At 33.6% G+C, this 15,034-nt stretch overlaps 3 protein-coding genes across 5 annotated transcripts in view; 2 read left to right on the forward strand and 1 right to left on the reverse strand.

Annotated features, from left to right (window-relative positions):
- Positions 1-215: 215 nt before the first annotated feature.
- On the reverse strand, positions 216-5,702 carry LOC115233465 (protein transport protein Sec24C). Of its 2 annotated transcripts, XM_029803908.1 has the most exons (16): positions 5,534-5,702; positions 4,999-5,038; positions 4,343-4,908; positions 4,119-4,238; positions 3,847-4,026; positions 3,562-3,757; positions 3,342-3,457; positions 2,675-3,085; positions 2,374-2,500; positions 2,067-2,227; positions 1,758-1,937; positions 1,388-1,589; positions 1,103-1,297; positions 807-998; positions 450-643; positions 216-375 (listed from the first exon to the last, which is right to left on the reverse strand). In XM_029803908.1, the coding sequence occupies exons 2-16, from the start codon at positions 5,036-5,038 to the stop codon at positions 232-234; spliced, it is 3,024 nt and encodes a 1,007-aa protein (XP_029659768.1). In that variant the 5' UTR covers positions 5,534-5,702; the 3' UTR covers positions 216-231. The 2 variants fall into 2 exon arrangements, with proteins under 2 accessions (XP_029659768.1, XP_029659769.1); XM_029803909.1 differs by lacking the exon at positions 5,534-5,702 and having other exon boundaries at positions 232-375; positions 4,995-5,044.
- Positions 5,703-6,496: 794 nt separating this feature from the next.
- On the forward strand, positions 6,497-11,768 carry LOC115233464 (leucine-rich repeat-containing protein 45-like). Of its 2 annotated transcripts, none has more exons than XM_029803906.1 (5): positions 6,497-6,564; positions 8,155-8,623; positions 8,879-9,244; positions 9,775-10,717; positions 11,382-11,768. In XM_029803906.1, exons 2-5 carry the CDS (start codon positions 8,532-8,534, stop codon positions 11,739-11,741), a joined length of 1,761 nt encoding a protein of 586 aa, XP_029659766.1. In that variant the 5' UTR covers positions 6,497-6,564; positions 8,155-8,531; the 3' UTR covers positions 11,742-11,768. The 2 variants fall into 2 exon arrangements, with proteins under 2 accessions (XP_029659766.1, XP_029659767.1); XM_029803907.1 differs by having other exon boundaries at positions 9,850-10,717.
- Positions 11,769-11,893: 125 nt separating this feature from the next.
- LOC115233431 (leucine-rich repeat-containing protein 45-like) overlaps positions 11,894-15,034 on the forward strand; it is a 5,828-nt gene continuing 2,687 nt past the window's right edge. Inside the window, exons 1-3 of the mRNA XM_029803844.1 lie at positions 11,894-12,908; positions 13,573-13,898; positions 14,540-14,944. Of these exons, the coding sequence (XP_029659704.1) occupies positions 11,979-12,908; positions 13,573-13,898; positions 14,540-14,944 (1,661 nt within the window). The 5' untranslated portion in view covers positions 11,894-11,978. The remainder of the gene's footprint in view (positions 12,909-13,572; positions 13,899-14,539; positions 14,945-15,034) is intronic.

The following is a 15,034-nucleotide window of genomic DNA, read 5'->3' on the forward strand; positions in this document are numbered from 1 at the left end:
TATATATATATATATATATGTAGTGTGTATAGTATGTGTGTATGTATATATGTATGTATATGTGTATGTGTGTGTGTAGTTTTTTTCAATCTCAAGCAAATACACAAATAAAAATACAATGATTGAATACAAAACCTCGATTGAATTCCTTTTAAAACAAGTGGCTAACAAATCATTGCTACAAAAGAGCTGGAATTCGAATACAAGGTAACTGATTATTTAAAAAATTATTTATTGACTAAGAAGTGTTCTTATTTCTTTGTGCATGTGGCATAGGAAATCGACATAGCTAGGGCTTCCATCATTTCCTCTATCTTCAACTAAAAAATGTCGTAACACCATTTCCAGTTTCTCACGTTGTCTCACTATTGTTAACTAAAAATGAAAAACAACAGATTATATTATACTCTAGCGCAATATGTTTTCATGCATTACATTAAACAGCTTACTTTCATACAGCGATGCCTTTCAGCATGTATTCGATTGATAATATTCGTAATTCTATTATTTAAAGGAGTGTCTAATATTGGCAATGCAGCGCAGTCAGTATCGACTTGGACCACTGAAGGCACACCAAAGACATTCTGTACCCATTGGGAGGAAAGCGCTATACCCAACCATAAGAATATATGGATAGTATTTTCTAAACATAAAACAAATCACACTAAATGCATAAAATAATATCGATATCGATTATTTTTCACGTCTATTAAAGAATAATATGTAACAATTATTGCTAGTTAAAATAATTTCAGCAATCTCTCCGAGTTATATATGATTGAAAAGTATATAAACTTTGATATTACCAAGTAGATACGCGCCATCGTCTGAAAATTTGTCAATAGAGCAGCGCAACATTGGTGGTAATTCTGTGTCTTGAGGATCAACGTCGTGCAACGGAAATAATCTAGGATAAGTGTATGCAATGGATATGGAAATAGGCATCGTTGCAACTGTTTGCATGACATAAGATCGATCGTCGATGGTCATATCAGCTCCTAAAAAAAAAAAAAAAAAAAAAAAAAAAAAACAAAAAATAACACTTGATATAAACTTTATCTTATAAATACACTACATTGATTAAATGTGTGTGTATATTTACCTCCTGACAAAGCGTCGCTTTTCAATAAACAATTAATGTAAAGTGGGAGTAATTTCATACATTCCGGTAATATTAATTGCCCAGCACTAGATGGTGTCGCACAGTGCTTTCGATATATAGCCAGCATATTTGCGCATCTCGCTATCAAGTTATCTTTTACCGTTTTTGGAGTGGATTCCAGTAATTTAAATACATCTAAGTACAATAATTACACACACATGTGTATTATATTATTTTAAACAAAATATTATTCTTACACTATTATATATCAAGAACATATCTTACTTTGCTTGGAAAAGTAATTTATAATGGCGTCTAAATCGCACGCGCGATATAGTTCGACCATTTGCGACGAAGTTTTCAGACTCAGATTTATGATTCGTAATTTTCTTGTACCACCGCAAGAAGTATACAGCAAAGCTACTTGAATGTATACACCTTCGTCATCGGTCAGTTTGTCGTCATGTTTAACTTCTATTCCAATAGCCTTGTAAATTACAAATCAAGTTAATTAAATAAAATATAGCACGCATGACTACATTAATAGATAACTCTTTATTCTTTAATACCCTACCTAAAAATTCTAATATTATAATTCTGTAATTATAATATATTAGCTATTAATTATATAACGTATTATTGTATAATTGACTACCTTGTCGCAATCTATGCTGGCTAATTCCATATCAGTTGTATTGGACATAAAGTAGTGCCCATAAAAATCGGTCGCCCTAACACCTGTAGATGTACGTACCCGCATAACAGCATCAAAAGCGATTGGTCTACTAATATTATTAATTACATCTGAAATTAATCTTTCACCATCAATATCAGCCTGCAACAAAAAGTTTATATTCTTCAATGTAATCTTACATAAAAATAAGTAAATATGCACACACACATATATGTAAAGTCTAATTTAATCTAATTATTCCTTACATGTATTTTTATTACAAGTGCTTACTTGAAAGTAAGTGTATTTATAAATCTCTCCTCCAGTGAGTCGACAAATTTGACCAATTGTTGCCACATCTACATATGAATTGTTAAAGATAAACAGATCTACACTGCAACCTGCACCAACACATTCTTGACCCAAATTATTATAGACATTGTTTTGTGGTACTGTAATATGTATAATTATATATATATATATATATATACACACACACACACACACCGGCTGTCTATATAATTAAGCTAATTTTACAACAATATGGCAATCATGGTGAATAATGAACAATACAGCTACGTTATCGCGAGACTATTACTTAACACTGTTTTTTCTTTATCTGTACCGAGTACTTTACGATCATCACGGTTTTTCAATTTTCCAGGTGCTTCAGCAATTGGTAAAGATGAATGGAATATTAATAATTTACCAGAACATTCAGATGCCTACAATCATAAGCAAATCTATGTAAGAGCTCTTTTACTGAACTAACCAACTTATTTAAAAAATCATTGACAAGAGAAACAAAATTTCATATATATTATGTATTATAGATGTTTCTTTCTTTTTCCTTTCGCACACAAAGTGTATATAAAACTATCCTCTCTATTTATACGTACCTTTAATGATTCTAATCCGGCTTGTATGGCAGGAGCTAGAATCGTTTCTGTTTCTCGAGTGTCCGCAAACATTTGTGGAATCTGTGCCATAAGACTGTCGATAACTGTTTCGCTCTCTTCGACGTCGCATAGAAATCCATCCAAAAGCGGCATAAATACATCTTGAATATCTCCAACAACCATCATTTGTGGTTGAGCAAGACAAGAATTAATGTTATAGAAATGTACGGTATTATTATATGTTATAAAACCAACTTTCATGTTACTTTTGGTTTTTCCAGCATCAATAGGTAGATTTTTTATTATAGACTTCATTTTTGTACATAGTAAGCTTACTAAACCAGATTTAATTGTATTATATGAAACGTCAATTACGAACACAATGGCTGGTGATTTTGGAAAAACATTGTCCTGTATGGAGAAGAAAGAAACATATAGTGATCAATATACATATAAATCTAATATAATTCTAACAGATGTGAATAAATAATCTCAATTCTTATTTCGTGATTTCTCCAATTTTCTAAAGTATATAACATATTTACAAATTATTCTATGTGAAAAGAAAAGCTTGAAAGAGCAATTTTACCAAATAAATTATGCGCAAATGTATAAATCTGTTATTATTCATTATTATGAAGTTAGTTTTAATAATGTGATACATTACCCTGCAATAATCCTTTGTAGCTATATATTCAAATGTACCCAACATTAACTCTGGTCTTTCGTAGCGATCTAAGCGTTGACCTGTATGATCCAAGTGTTGAAAGTATTCGTTTGGAACTAAACACACAAAGAGAAAATAGAGGCATAAATAAGTGATAAGTGATTGGTGCAAAGATCTTTGCAAATCCTTATTGAAAAATGCGTTAATATCCGTTTATTACCTTCTGTAGTGGCTTTGCAGAATATGCATTGAAATCTTCGGCCGGCATCGATAAATTGCATAAACGGACACATATACGCTTTACAACGCACGCAACGTACCGGCCCAATTTCACCCATATCCACAATTGGCGGTTCACATTCTCCTTGAACGATACGAGCCATTGGACTTATTACAAGCCCAAAGGGAACATTGGTCTATAAAAGATGTGGATGCGTAATATGTAGAATAAAATACTTGAATTACAAGTTTTCTCGATTTATAATATTATAATATATATGTATACCTGTTTTATAATATCAGCAGTAGTAGGGACAGTATACATCGTGGATCTTATATATCTAGGGGATGCATTTCCTTGATCCTGAGTTACAAACTTTGTCGTTACCAGAGGTGGTACCAGACCTCTCTGATTCGTTATAAACACTCCACCTCTCATATTTTGATCATCCTGCATTACTTGAATCTGCATATAACAAATGTATTTAGATTTATATTGGGATACAAAATGATAATATCGGCAAATAAATTGGATTGGCAAAGCTTTTAAACTCGTACTGGGCTCGGCATTTGTTCTGGATCGAGTCGCCTAGCTTGCTGGGGCTGTAATCCTGATTGATATCCTGTAGCATTAGGTACTCCGCTTTGATACAGACTTCTTTGATTATTATACATATCCTGTGAAAAGAGAACAATTGTGTTGCATTTCTCTTTTATTTCTTCTATATAATCAACAATCTGATCTAATCTTAAAATAGAATAATTTTTAATCACAGTTGTACCATCTGATTATGATATCCTGGCTGCTGGTACGTTGGTTGTTGATAACTCGAAGTAGTAGCAGACGACGCACGATTCATTCCTAAAGAAGTGGATAAAGTCTGCCCTGGCAATGGAGGCGCAGTAGAGCCATATTGTCTTTGTCCAGACTGCGGTAGGCCTAGACCTGTAGGATTTGCTATGGTCTGGCCTGGCATCGGAGGTGCAGTTTGTAAGTATTGCTTTTGTCGAACTTGGGGAAGGCTAGTGCCTGGAGGACTCGCTACAAATTGCCCCATTGTGGAAAGAGGAGGAGCAAACTGTCTTGGTTCAAATTGCGATAAGCCTGTTGGATTTGCAAAGCCTGTCATGCTCGCTATGGTTTGTGACGGCAGTGCAGAATTATATAGCCCTATTCCAGATTGAGATAGGCTAACATTTGGGGGATTGGGGGCCACTTGAGTTTGATAATCTGCAGAAGATTGCCCATGTCCATGAGAACCCATCGATAAAGATGGTGACACTTGCGAACTAGGAGCTCCTGTCACTGGAGGATTTGTCATTTGGGAGTGATTGACAGATTGTTGGCCTACAATTGGTCGTGAGAAGTTTTGCTGATTATTTATCAGAGGCACTTATGCCTCTTAAACTTACACCATAACTATGATAACTTACTTACCATACGAATGCTGCCTGCCTATCTCCTGAATATGCTGCATCTGTTATAACAAAGTTTATTACAAATGCAAATTAAAGATAAATTAAGAGTGCGCTAACGATAAGATTATTACAGGTCATTCAGTTTATATATAAAAGTAATATGGACATAGTAATCGCAAAGATTAAGTATATTCCAATATGCATAGAGACTTTATTATTGCGATTACAATTAATCAAAATTAACTTACGGAAACGCACGCGCGCTTACATACAATGTATATGAATAAAATAAACTAAAACAATTACAGAAAGTGTTTCGAAAAAAGAGATAACCTATATGAAAAAATAATAATATAATAGCGTGGATAATGCATGCTTGGGTAATATAAGGTTTTTATTTAAATAAAATTAAAAATATGCGTTGAAAGACATGAAATATTAGAAATAATAAAAGCGTATGTGTGCGACGTTGTAAATTCTGAAAACATTACGTATATACAAAACGCACTAATCGAAAGTTTTTCCTAATCGTAAATTACATAATATATACTTGCGTTATATCATAAAATGTGTTTGAATCATAACAAAACTTGATATTATCGAAATACGCGAAAACGTTCCAAGAAATGTATGTCAACGAAACTGCAAATTCCAACTCCCAACTGCTGCCGATTACCGATGCCCGATGCCACGTAAGGCGACACTACGCATGCGTCTTGATACCAATCCTGATGTCAGCAAAGTTGCGAATTGGAGGTTGGAGGAGGTATATATAAATTCCACGCATGCGTAGTAGCGCAAACGCTAGCAGACACCTACAGTCATAGGCCCAATGAGCAAATGAGGAAAGACCTATACATCGACTTTACATCGACTTGGCTGAGTGGGCCAGTACAATCGGGCCCGGAGCCATTCAACTGAAGAAGAAGAAGAAGAAGAGGGAGCCGCTAGAGTGATTCGGGCTTTAAGTGATATTACATTTGTCGTACGACAAACTTTTTAATGCCGGTCCACAATAGGTGATTTAGAGGAAAGACCTACATGAAGCTAACCGGCAGAAATTATTAAATATGATTATTTTTAACTTTTTTGAGTGTATTTCGTTTGTAAATTGTTTGTGATTGATTGTGAGTCTGTTTTTAACGTTTGTGACAAATTAGGTTTTTTGTAATTAACAATTTTAGTTTAGTCATGATGTCAGCCGATACTTTTTAGTAATAAACAATTTTATGATAACTGATAACTGTAATCGACAGGAAATCGTTTGTGATTTACAAATATACCAATGTTACATTTGTGAATTGATAAATTTTTTAATTACGTGCAAAATAAGTTTATTTTATAATTGTAGTGCGCATGCGCAAAGTATGCTCAGACTTTGAGACGTGTGAAGGTGCCTTTACATGGCAGCGTCGAGCGTCTGCGTAGAAAATTGCGCAGAATCTAATTTCAGCCTAGAATCTGTAAAGTGTTGACAAGACGATAACTGAGCGCTTTCTCTGCTGAACGCGGCCATTGACAGAAAAGAGAGATTAACGTTAAATAATGGCATTATGAACAAAAGCATTGTAATCCTAGTGTTAAACTTTAATAAGCCCTATACCTTAAGAAATTGACGAATCACAATCAAGTATGAGAAGAATACTCGACTGTGATTAGTCAATTTCTTAAGGCTTAGGGCTTAAATCACCTATTGTAGACCGCCACTTAAGGCCCGATTCCACAACTTACTTTATCCGGAGTTTAAAGACTGGTTTATGCAGGCCGTAACTGTTAATTTATGCCGGAACCGTTAGTGCCGGAAGCCCGAATCATACTAGCAGCTCGCGGCTGCGATTGCAATTGCCTCAGCCAATCGGAAAGCACCAATTGCAAGTATGATTGGAGCGTAGCAAATCACAATCACAAACGCAATCGATCAATGTAGAACGGGCTTTATGCATAACGAAATTGACCAATCAATTTCCTTATGTTTATGATTCTGCGCTTATGCAAAAGTGTGTGCCCCCGCTTTATTGTTCACCGAAAGTTAAATAAAGACAGATGATGTTTGCGAGCGTTGCGGTCGTTAAGTGGAACGCGCCATTGGCCGCGTTCAGCAGAGAAAACCGCTTAGTAGCAATCGAATGTGATTGGTTCTTACTTTTAGAAAGCCTTAAGGCCCGATTCCACAACTTACTTTATCCGGAGTTTAAAGGCTGGTTTATGCAGGCCGTAACTGTTAATTTATGCCGGAACCGTTAAAGTTTTAAAGGCTGGTTTATGCAGGCCGTAACTGTTAATTTATGCCGGAACCGTTAAAGTTTTTAGACGTAATGTGAATTTTCCATTAACAAGTTAAACTTCGGTTAAAGTAAGTTGTGGAACTGGGCCTAAGAAATTGACTAATCACAGTCGAGTATTCTCCTCATCACTCGATTGTGATTGAACAATTTCTTAAGGCTTAGGGCTTAAATCGCCTATTGTAGACCGGCACTTAAGCGCATTAATTAGCTAATTTCTAGAGACTCAAGAAATTTTCTATTTTGCAGCCAATCAGTATGCTTAAAAAGTTTATCGTACGATAAATATAATATCATCCTTAGGCCGATATTACATTTGTCGTACGACAAACTTTTTAAGCGCATTGATTAGCTAATTTCTAGAGACTCAAGAAATTTTCTATTTTGCAGCCAATCAGTATGCTTAAAAAGTTTGTCGTACGACAAATGTAATATCGGCCTTACCCTTATGCCCGTATCAGATTACGCATTGAAAATTGAAGATTGAAGATTAAAGATTGAAATTTGACTAATCAAAACAAAAGGGACTAAAATTTTTTTGTCCTGATTGGTCAAATTTCAATCTTCGATCTTCAATCTCAATCTTCAATGCGTAGTCTGATATGGGCATAAGGGTGCATTACATGAAGCGCGAAAGAGAATAAGATAGAGTAACTAGATTTCCGCGTTTTGTTCCGTCTGTTTTGATTGCCTTATATTACATAGAGCATATTTTAAGCGGAAAAGCGGAACGGAAAATTATAAAATATTAATTTTTATAACGTACGTTATAAATTATTAATTTACTTAACGTAACGTAATGCATTACGGAAAAGCTTGTGCGGTGGCCCTCACGGTATCATTTCATTCTTAAGCGGGGAGCACACACTTTTGCATAAGCGCATAATCACAAGCTTTAACGGTTCCGGCATAAATTAACAGTTACGGCCTGTATAAACCAGCCTTTAGGGTTAAAACGTATTTTCTATTCTGTTTCGTTAAAACTTGCGTTATTATTAATTACAATATGTGAAAAGAAACATATAAATTTTTCTTGTCGAGAAATTTATATATATGCCGTCTCATAAATAATAATACATAAAGTAATCGCAATATGAGGGTAATATTTAGCAAGTATATAGGAAAGTTTATGTTTTTACATAAATTATGTGTTGTTACCACACCGCATAAACATAGGAATCTTTGAGAGCATATTGGAGCATTTTCGCAATCGATACACGATTTTTATATCAGGATTGGCCGATAAAAATAAAAGAGCGATAAATAAGAAATGTTACGAGATTATGAATTCTTTGTTCGCTTGTGCGAGAAACGTAGAATTTTCTCGATTCCTGAAATTTCGGATGCGATTAAAGTTAGCAGGTACATATTTTTATACTTGTACCTGTATCTATTGTTTTTTATTTTTGCATGCGACTTTACTGTAATAAGTTTTACCAATTAGGCATCAATTTTATTATATTTTATTAAAGTCAAAAATTTAGAAATTTCTGAGCATGAGTATGCTCTATTATTTCTTGCTTATAATATTTGCGGAAAAGATATTTGCTCATCTAATTTTGGGCATAATTATAACAAAAATTTGTAATAGGAATTCATACAATTCATCTTTCACAGTATCACCGGGGAGTTACGATTGTCTTGCCTATCAATAATAATACCAGTTTGCAAGATTATAGCGCAGACATTAGTATCCAGCTCTAAGATCAAAACACTTGATATAAGTGACTGCATGTTGCTACCTAAGGGTCTTGACAGTATCCTGAATGCATTCTGCGAGGGCACTGCTGTAACAACTCTAAAGTTAAAGGGCAATAATGTGAATGGGCCTTCCGTTGCCCAGTTAGGACGGGTTCTTGCATACAACAACACGCTCAAACAATTACATATAGAATGGAATAGCATAGGATTGCATATAGATTCATTTGCTTCTTTCTGCGATGGTTTAACTAGAAATCACAACATTGAGCAACTTGATCTTAGGTAATATTGACATATATTCGTTTTAGCTATGTTTTTTCTGTTTTTTGCACTTGGAATTACAGGTCTATATCTAATATTTGGTTTATATTACTTTAGAAAGTAAAAGCAAGTATAGTGTGTACAAATGAAGTACAATAAAAACAAAGAAATCTATTATGTGGACCTATGTAATAAAGACATATGTAAATTTTAGTACTTATCTAAATTTCACTCGTGGATCTTTTACTAGTCATGTCAAATGTCAAGTTTTTATTTTTGTATCTTTTAAATATTTATTCTCGAATTTGTATTAAGAAAGTTATACTCAACTTAAAATATATATCTCTTGGTAAATCATTAGTTTGTAAAAAATACACATTAGTAACGATAAATTGTAGAGAATTTATTTGAAAGTGTGCTTTGAGAAATATGTTTTATTTATCAAACAATGATATCAGTTGTGATAAATTGAATCGTGTACATACACCTCTCTCTGTCTCCCTCTTCTTATCTGTCTATATTTCTCTATCTAATAAACTATTTTTTGTAAGAAATATACAAGCCATGCAGAAAACCAACCAAGTAAAGCATAAAAAACGACAATCAATGATATTGATCTCATGCAGATACAATCAAATATCGTCACACTGTGCTGAACATCTTTGTAAAATGATACATCGGAACAAGGTATTGAAAAGCATCGACTTGTCCTGGAATATATTAGGCTTGCAAGGCGGACGGCTGTTATTAAAAGCAATATGTGAGAACAAGATTATTACCAATCTTGTTCTATATGGAAACTCTATACCCGAGGACATCACGCTCGCAATTAAAAAACAGCTACGAGAAAATCGTCATAGATATTCCATCACCGAAATTGCTTTATCTGTCGACGCAAAATTCATGAAATTTCCGATGGGGACGATGGGAAAGGACTTTATAATGTCAATGTCAACCGGCGATCTTGAAATTGCTCATTCAGAACAAAAGCATTTAATATCATATCAAAAAGAAAAAATCAAGACTGAAATTCTACAAGCATCTGCAGATGTGAAGATTAACGATCGAATTAATCCTTCAGAAATAAACTCGAAAATAAATACAGAATTGGAGGACAATAACAACAATTCAAACGCATGCGTAAATATTTCCTCGAGAGATCACGATAACAACAGGACAATCGAGACAGATGCCAAGATTGCCGATCTCGGTAAAATGCTACAGGAACGTACCGCAATAATTGATCTGCTGAACGGTGAGCTCACGATAAAAATCGCAGAGGTGGATGATATGCGGGCACAGTTAAACTTGCTGCAGACTGAGATTAATCAATTGCAGGAGGAGAAGGAGAAGTTTGATTTGGATAAAGCGAAGGAAATTGCCGAATTACGGAAGAGTCATGATGAAGCGAAGAAAAACTGGCAGAAGAGTTACGAGGATTTGAAGAACGATTATAATGAACGTTCGCAATACAAAAAAGAGGCAAATTCTAAGGTAAAATTGATAAAATTCATGGTTTTATTAAAAATATGTTTTTGAGTTTCAATCGGTTTCGAGCGAAAGATTTCTACAAAAATATTTCAATCGAAAAATGTAATTAAAATTCCTTTTATCGATACGGTTTCATCGAAAAAGGAAAGTGATCTCTAAATATCGGACTCGATCTAAAACGATCTTATATTAATCACATACATGCAAGATATCCTTCATGTAATTTGCGTTATATACATAAAATTTTTTTTTATGTAACAAATTTAAATATTAAATTGTCAAATTGGATGACTCGCATGGTAATTCGTAAGATAATTTTTTACAAGATTTATCAGATTTCCTAAAAGGTAATATACGTGAATAGTCGATGGCAGATTTATAGCTCTAGAAACCTTAAAATTTAATAAAATATTAAAAGGCCTTATGGCTCTTTATTATTTGTTATATGAACCAATTTTTACAATATAATTTAACAGGAATAAGTATTTACAAGACAGATTTAGGAGCTTGTCAGGTATTTGAGCGCGAGCTTAAAAATGTTTCTCAAGTAGCTGGAAAACGAAACTTAAATCGGCTCTTTGATAACGCTGAAAAAAGTTTGCAATAATCGATTGTTGGAAAAAACTACACAAGTTTATTTTTTAATTTTATTTTTTATATCTGACAGATTCGACAATATGAAAGAGAAATTCACAAAAGCATGTTGAAGATTAGCTTACAAAGAGATAAACTCGTGTCTACTACGCGAGCGTACGAAAATCTGCTATCGAGGAACAAGATTGAGATGCATCATCTGAGAAGAGAATCCAAAGAGCGTGATAATAAACACAGAACCGAACTGAATATTCTAAAAAACACGCTAAAAGAGATTATGCAAGCTTTCAAAGTTTGCCAGACCAAATTACATAAAAGCAGAGGAGAGTCGCACGACTTGTGCGAAAAACAAGGCCTTTTAAAGAGTAAATTAGACGACGCAGAACAGAAAATATTGAGGTTGCTTGATAATATAATTTTTATTTCATTTTAATCTCTTAAACATATAAAAATATAAAAAGAGTTTTTAAACGATAAATTGTAGAGAATTTATTTGAAAGTGTGCTTTGAGAAATATGTTTTATTTATCAAACAATGTGTGTGTGTGTGTGTGTGTGATATCGGTTGTGATAAATTGTATCGTGTACATACACCTCTCTCTGTCTCCCTCTTCTTATCTGTCTATATTTCTCTATCTAATAAACTATTTTTTGTAAGAAATATACAAGCCATGCAGAAAACCAACCAAGTAAAGCATAAAAAACGACAATCAATGATATTGATCTCATGCAGATACAATCAAATATCGTCACACTGTGCTGAACATCTTTGTAAAATGATACATCGGAACAAGGTATTGAAAAGCATCGACTTGTCCTGGAATATATTAGGCTTGCAAGGCGGACGGCTGTTATTAAAAGCAATATGTGAGAACAAGATTATTACCAATCTTGTTCTATATGGAAACTCTATACCCGAGGACATCACGCTCGCAATTAAAAAACAGCTACGAGAAAATCGTCATAGATATTCCATCACCGAAATTGCTTTATCTGTCGACGCAAAATTCATGAAATTTCCGATGGGGACGATGGGAAAGGACTTTATAATGTCAATGTCAACCGGCGATCTTGAAATTGCTCATTCAGAACAAAAGCATTTAATATCATATCAAAAAGAAAAAATCAAGACTGAAATTCTACAAGCATCTGCAGATGTGAAGATTAACGATCGAATTAATCCTTCAGAAATAAACTCGAAAATAAATACAGAATTGGAGGACAATAACAACAATTCAAACGCATGCGTAAATATTTCCTCGAGAGATCACGATAACAACAGGACAATCGAGACAGATGCCAAGATTGCCGATCTCGGTAAAATGCTACAGGAACGTACCGCAATAATTGATCTGCTGAACGGTGAGCTCACGATAAAAATCGCAGAGGTGGATGATATGCGGGCACAGTTAAACTTGCTGCAGACTGAGATTAATCAATTGCAGGAGGAGAAGGAGAAGTTTGATTTGGATAAAGCGAAGGAAATTGCCGAATTACGGAAGAGTCATGATGAAGCGAAGAAAAACTGGCAGAAGAGTTACGAGGATTTGAAGAACGATTATAATGAACGTTCGCAATACAAAAAAGAGGCAAATTCTAAGGTAAAATTGATAAAATTCATGGTTTTATTAAAAATATGTTTTTGAGTTTCAATCGGTTTCGAGCGAAAGATTTCTACAAAAATATTTCAATCGAAAAATGTAATTAAAATTTCTTTTATCGATACGGTTTCATCGAAAAAGGAAAGTGATCTCTAAATATCGGACTCGATCTAAAACGATCTTATATTAATCACATACATGCAAGATATCCTTCATGTAATTTGCGTTATATACATAAAATTTTTTTTTATGTAACAAATTTAAATATTAAATTGTCAAATTGGATGACTCGCATGGTAATTCGTAAGATAATTTTTTACAAGATTTATCAGATTTCCTAAAAGGTAATATACGTGAATAGTCGATGGCAGATTTATAGCTCTAGAAACCTTAAAATTTAATAAAATATTAAAAGGCCTTATGGCTCTTTATTATTTGTTATATGAACCAATTTTTACAATATAATTTAACAGGAATAAGTATTTACAAGACAGATTTAGGAGCTTGTCAGGTATTTGAGCGCGAGCTTAAAAATGTTTCTCAAGTAGCTGGAAAACGAAACTTAAATCGGCTCTTTGATAACGCTGAAAAAAGTTTGCAATAATCGATTGTTGGAAAAAACTACACAAGTTTATTTTTTAATTTTATTTTTTATATCTGACAGATTCGACAATATGAAAGAGAAATTCACAAAAGCATGTTGAAGATTAGCTTACAAAGAGATAAACTCGTGTCTACTACGCGAGCGTACGAAAATCTGCTATCGAGGAACAAGATTGAGATGCATCATCTGAGAAGAGAATCCAAAGAGCGTGATAATAAACACAGAACCGAACTGAATATTCTAAAAAACACGCTAAAAGAGATTATGCAAGCTTTCAAAGTTTGCCAGACCAAATTACATAAAAGCAGAGGAGAGTCGCACGACTTGTGCGAAAAACAAGGCCTTTTAAAGAGTAAATTAGACGACGCAGAACAGAAAATATTGAGGTTGCTTGATAATATAATTTTTATTTCATTTTAATCTCTTAAACATATAAAAATATAAAAAGAGTTTTTAAACTAGAGAATTCGTTGGTATACGGAAAGCATTATAATTGTCACGTATCTACCGACTATGTCCAAATCCATATCAGTTTCTATAATTTTTATACAATTAATTAAAACACTGAGTTACCAAAATAATTACTTTACTTTGTCGATATGTGTGTGTGATGCTTATAAAATGCATATATTATATAAAATATATACTTTTTTTGCGAGATTTCACGGTAATCTTTGTCAGGCAAACAGCACTAAGATGCGTTGATGTAACGAGAGAATTCGTTAGTATACGGAAAGCATTATAATTGTCACGCATCTACCGACTATCCAAATCCATATCAGTTTCTATAATTTTTATACAATTAATTAAAACACTGAGTTACCAAAATAATTACTTTACTTTGTCGATATGTGTGTGTGATGCTTATAAAATGCATATATTATATAAAATATATACTTTTTTTGCGAGATTTCACGGTAATCTTTGTCAGGCAAACAGCACTAAGATGCGTTGATGTAACGCACAGCAAACAGACTACAAGTTCTATCTCTTCTGAAATTTTTACTTTAAATACTTTTTCGCACAGATATGCAAAACTGGAAGAAAGTTATCAGAAGATAAAAGAGGAGAAGAACATATTAGAAGAAAAATTAGCTGATTCCCAAAGAATTGTATCTTTCTTGCAGTGCCAAGTAGCAAGTTTTCAGAGCGAGTTGATCGAACCTCAGAGACGTTACAATTTGCTCAAAGATGAGCTTGATCAGAAAAAACAGATAAGCGAGACATTAAAACAAGAACTTTTCGAGGAAAGAGCAAGATTAAAAGATCAAAATCTTCAAATGGAAAAAATGAATCAACAGATCACTGCTCTCAATATGCGATTGAACGAAGTTCAAATCATTCACACTGAACTACTCTGTGACCGCGATAGAGAAAGAAAGCAGCTCCAAGACATTATTTCCAGCAAGGAACGCAATCTCTCGGAGTTACGGTAAACTTGCTAATTTAACTTTAATCCTAAAGTAGACGAAAGTAAAACATATTTATTAATGAGACAAGATTTTTATATACATACATATAT

The sequence above is a fragment of the Formica exsecta genome, unplaced genomic scaffold (assembly GCF_003651465.1).
Source record: "Formica exsecta isolate Colony F162 unplaced genomic scaffold, ASM365146v1 scaffold175, whole genome shotgun sequence".
Taxonomy (NCBI): domain Eukaryota; kingdom Metazoa; phylum Arthropoda; class Insecta; order Hymenoptera; family Formicidae; genus Formica; species Formica exsecta.

What these genes read in the sequence shown, in the direction of transcription:
- LOC115233465 (XM_029803908.1), bottom strand. Translation starts at nt 5,038, where the DNA reads ATGCAGCATATTCAGGAGATAGGCAGGCAGCATTCGTATG. An exon ending in CAGAACAAATGCCGAGCCCA is followed by an intron (nt 4,027 to 4,118) that starts GTACGAGTTTAA and finishes TGTTATATGCAG; the next exon opens with ATTCAAGTAATGCAGGATGA. An exon ending in CTACAAAGGATTATTGCAGG is followed by an intron (nt 3,086 to 3,341) that starts GTAATGTATCAC and finishes TTCTCCATACAG; the next exon opens with GACAATGTTTTTCCAAAATC.
- LOC115233464 (XM_029803906.1), top strand. Translation starts at nt 8,532, where the DNA reads ATGTTACGAGATTATGAATTCTTTGTTCGCTTGTGCGAGAAACGTAGA. An exon ending in GATGCGATTAAAGTTAGCAG is followed by an intron (nt 8,624 to 8,878) that starts GTACATATTTTT and finishes CATCTTTCACAG; the next exon opens with TATCACCGGGGAGTTACGAT. An exon ending in ATTGAGCAACTTGATCTTAG is followed by an intron (nt 9,245 to 9,774) that starts GTAATATTGACA and finishes ATTTTTTGTAAG; the next exon opens with AAATATACAAGCCATGCAGA.